Raw genomic sequence first — 4,350 nt, 5'->3', positions numbered from 1 at the left:
CCACTAACGTCACTGCTGTTCAGTGTTGCTGAGCTCAATTGTTATGAAAAGCCTTGAATGGCTGCGTTCATTCCCTCCCTTCAACAGAAAACGTTCAGAAGCATAACCAGAGCAGAGAAGCATTACAGCTAACCCCACCCCCACCCATTTAGCTTAAGACAAATTCATGCCCCTCCTCCAGGCAGAAGGTTGTGCAAACTCAAAGCCCAGAGAAAAAGGCTGAGGATGATTTTTTTCTTGAGGCAAGTTGCCCAGTAACCTGTGTTACGACAGAATTGTAGGTGCATATCAAGACAATTTATCTTCAAAGTGAAGCAAAGTGAAGGACAGGGTCTGGTTTAAACCAGGCAATTTATTTCACAGCGGCTGTTTGAAATGACCCATCTCCTCACTGTCGTGCTGCAGATTTCTACTCATGTTGCCTGTCACATCCCCCAGAATCCAGCCTTCTGATTGGCTGAGGCTGTTTCTGTGTAGACAAGCCTCTCACTCTGCCATGTCAAACCATATGCAGCTCAGTCTACAGCCCAACTGTGGGTTAGTCACTGGCTTACCTACAGCAGATAGACATCACAGGTTTATACAAACATCTCTAATTCAGCCAATATTCAACCTAATTAGCTAAAAATTGTTACACTAGTAGCTAATGGTCAGTTCTATCWCAAATTGTAGACAAAATCCAAAAACCAAGCTGGCCGCTATACCTAAGTTCTAATTACTCTAATGCAGCCAATTTGGCTGTAAATCACACAAGCATGATCCGATTTGCTCCAAACTTGAGATCTATGATCTTTGATAACCTCTGAAGAGGCCTATAGGATTACAATGTAGTTTGACTCAACAGCGCCACCTACATTAMATAAAACTTGAAGCTCACTGATACATCATTCAATCTGCACCGAATTTGGTGTGTCATCAGTGACCACTGCTTGCAAAAGCAAGACAACTCAAGAAACMAAATGACATGTCGGCCATTTTTATTTTCTGAATTTTGTGGTTTTCTCGCCGTTTGCATACATACATTTGGCTCTAAATCCCACATGCATGATCCAATTTGCTCCAAACTGGAAATCTATGATGTTTGATAACCTCTGAAGAGGACTTCAGGATTACATTGGAGTTTGAGTCACCAGCGCCACCTAGAATAAACAATGATARCTCACTGATACCTCATCCAATCTGCAATGAATTTGGTGTGTCATCAGTGACCATTGTTTGCAAAATCAAGACAACTCAAGACATAAAATGACATGTCGGCCATTTTGAATTTAAGGTTTTTGTAGTTCTCTGCCTTCCTACGCCACTTTCACATGGTTTTGGGTGGTTTCGACTGATTTTCYGCCCTCCTATGCCCCTTTCTTATGGGTTTTGACGGTTTTAAGTGGTTTTTGGCCCTCCTAGACCCCTTTTGCATGGTTTTTGATGYTTTTTGTTGGTTTTGACTGGTATTTGGTCCTCCTAGACTCCTTTCAGATGGTTTTCAGTGGTTTTCTGCCTTCCTACTCCCCTTTCACATAGTTTTTGGTGGTTTGCAGTGGTTTTACGCCCTTCTAGGCTCCTTTCACTTACTTTTTGATGGATTTTGGTGATCTTTACTGGTTTTTGGCCCTCTTACACCCCTTTCACATGGTTTCTGATGGTTTTTAGTGATTTTGGCTAGTATTCCGCCCTCCTAGACCCATTTCACATGGTTTTTGATGGTTTTTGGTGGTTTACAGTACTTTGCAACCCTCCTAGCCCGTTTCACATATGTTTTGATGGTTTTTCGTGATTTTTGCTAGTTTTTGGACCTCTTAGGTCCCTTTCACATATTTTTTGATGGTTTTTCGTGATTTTTGCTAGTTTTTGTACCTCTTAGGCCCCTTTCACATGTTTTTTGGTGGTTGTTAGTAGTTTTCAGCTATTTGCTGCAATTCTAATAAATGTTCAGCTGTTACTAGCTAAAGTTTGCTTTTTTAGTCTAAATTCACAATNAGTACAGACAGTAGCTGAACTTCCATCACCCAACTTCTTTCAGCTTCACCCATTCTTCATTTGGAAACCTGAAAATGAAATTATGTCCAGGCTGAAAAACAACTACAATCTACCATGTCTTCATGGCTGTTCTAAACCACAAGTTGTTTCTGCTGGTGTGGGCCATCCTCGGGTGATAGTTGGGACTAGTGGTCAATATTTCATCCTGTCCTCCAGGCTTTGCTGCAAGTCTTGTCGATGGAACTGGTTTGCTGATAGTCTTCGCTGGCTGGAGAAGCTGCCCAGAAGATTCACCAACCTCCTGCCTGCATTTCTTACTTACAAGAAGGCCATCTGTAAGTCAGTCATGGATGAGCTGAGACGCACTGGAAAGTAACCCACAGATATGGCTAACCAAGTGCATGAGCTCATGCATCTTAAATATGAACGAGCTCATTTAGCATATCTAGTCCACTGAGAGCATCTGGGATGCAGAGGCTGGGGTGCATGGACAGAGGACCATGGGGCAGTTCATCAGGAAAAGCAACACACCRTACCCATTCAGCTCCTATGAAGATCCAAATGGCTGGTGCGGTATCTCTGTGTCTGGCTTCTACCTCACAGACTGTTTGCTCGAGGAGTACAGACGTCAAGAGCCAGCTTTGTCAAGACTTCTCCAAGGCACGTTTGGGCAGGTCTTCAGKTCTGATCACACCAGAAAGGTAGCACGAAAGGTCACTCTTGCATCTGGGATCATGTCCAGCTATGCAATTATGAACGAGCACTGGTTAGTCGTCTCCTGGGTGATGGTTCAGTCCGAGAGCAACAGATCCTTGGAACCAATGTACCGGGGAATGGCCAAGAGGTACGAAGACGCTGGAGTGGAGAAGGCAGGCTTCCACTGGGTGGACAGGTAAGAACAGCCATCCACAGCTTTCACTGTTTTTTAAACTGCTACAAATTCTGTTGTTCACATGTGAGACATGATCAAGTACCCAATGACACAAAAACAAAGCACAACAAAAACTTTAATATTTAGTTTTTATTTTTATCATATATCATAATCTTGGAGTGAAATAATAAAACATGATGAAATTTTAGGTTAAGCAAAAGTGGTCACAGATTCTTGACCTGAGAAGAATGTGGGACTTTAGAGGATRAGTTATTTTTCCAAGACATTGTATAATACACATTTTTTATAGGAAAATTATTTAATAATCAACAGAAACACGAGTAAATATCTTTGCTTGTCTTCTTTTTAGGGATTGCTGTGCTTCCTTTTAAGATCACAGACTCCATCCCTGGTGAGCATCTAAACTGGGATGCCTGGAAAACAACCCCTTCCACCATAGCTGCGGCCACTTCAGGACCTCTGACTAACACCTGTCCCTCAAGGTCAAGCTACAATCCAGACATTGTTGTGAAGCTGGACTTGTTCCACTGTATGCAGTGCTTTTCCAGGGAATTCACAAGTGAACATCACCCTCTTTTCAGCACCTTCTGCCAGCTCCTTTCGGCTGCTTTCTCTGTAGTGGATCAGGAAGATCTGAAGAAGCTCAAGGAGGCTTATGAGTTCTGTGGTATCGTGCCAGCCAATCCAACAAAACAACATATCCGGGAGCATTGCAGGACCAGGATACCACACCCCACAGAGCTACTGGACAGAGTGGAGAAAGTGCTGAAACATTTTTACCTGGCCAAGGATCCCAACGACAYCCCTCTGTTTAAGCCATCCATGCTGAAGACGTGGCACATCCAAAAAGTACATATTCTCCATGCATTCTGAGGGCATCATGTACAGGCATGGTGGAATGCTTCAGCTGAACCATGTGCCTGGGGAAGGTGCAAAGGTCCCTATTTGGATACCCGTCAGAGGGACATCACAGCAGGAGGGTTATCATTTCCATCAGGCCCAGTGGATAACTGGAAATCTGGTCTCCACTGAGCTGTTCCAAGCACAGGGCATGATAGGAGTTGTGCGTTGGAACTACCAAAGACTGGTGGACCTGAAGCAGCCTGGAGTTGTCCTTCCTGCTGTGTTTGATCCAGCTTTGATAGATGAATTAAACACTTCTTCCAAAAGGGTCACTGGCCAGGAAAAATATCCTGCACTCTAAATCTCAAACCAGGACACTGATTTGGACTTCAGTGTGTAGAACCAGGCTGCCGGCCAGTGCCTCTTGATTGGGACAAACATAGGACTTTGAAAAGAGGAGCAGCAGCTCCTTCACAGCTTCCTCTGCCATCATCTATCACTGAACAAGTCCAAACTACACTTGTGACATTGAGCACAAATTTGACTGTTGCACCTGCCATGGAATCAGCTGCACAACTGGCCTTCACTCCTCCTTCTACTGACTTCCAAAAGCAGGAAGTCATCCAAGTGTCTCCAACAGG

The 4,350-nt window shown here is 43.8% G+C and overlaps 1 protein-coding gene and 1 long non-coding RNA gene across 2 annotated transcripts in view; one reads left to right on the top strand and one right to left on the bottom strand.

The window, feature by feature from the left end:
- The window catches only part of LOC106531084 (uncharacterized), an 11,285-nt gene that overhangs the window by 3,712 nt on the left and 3,223 nt on the right, over window positions 1-4,350 (bottom strand). The window lies entirely within an intron of this gene.
- On the top strand, window positions 1,977-3,698 carry LOC106531083 (uncharacterized; the record flags this gene model as incomplete). Its single annotated transcript, XM_014026847.1, is given in 2 exon segments — window positions 1,977-2,866; window positions 3,216-3,698. A coding segment is annotated over 1 exon segment (301 nt), but the record flags the coding sequence as incomplete, so codon positions are not given.

Source organism: Austrofundulus limnaeus, unplaced genomic scaffold (genome assembly GCF_001266775.1).
Source record: "Austrofundulus limnaeus strain Quisiro unplaced genomic scaffold, Austrofundulus_limnaeus-1.0 Scaffold596, whole genome shotgun sequence".
Taxonomy (NCBI): domain Eukaryota; kingdom Metazoa; phylum Chordata; class Actinopteri; order Cyprinodontiformes; family Rivulidae; genus Austrofundulus; species Austrofundulus limnaeus.
The sequence above is the reverse complement of the archived record's forward strand: the minus strand, read 5'-3'. Positions and strand labels throughout refer to the sequence as shown.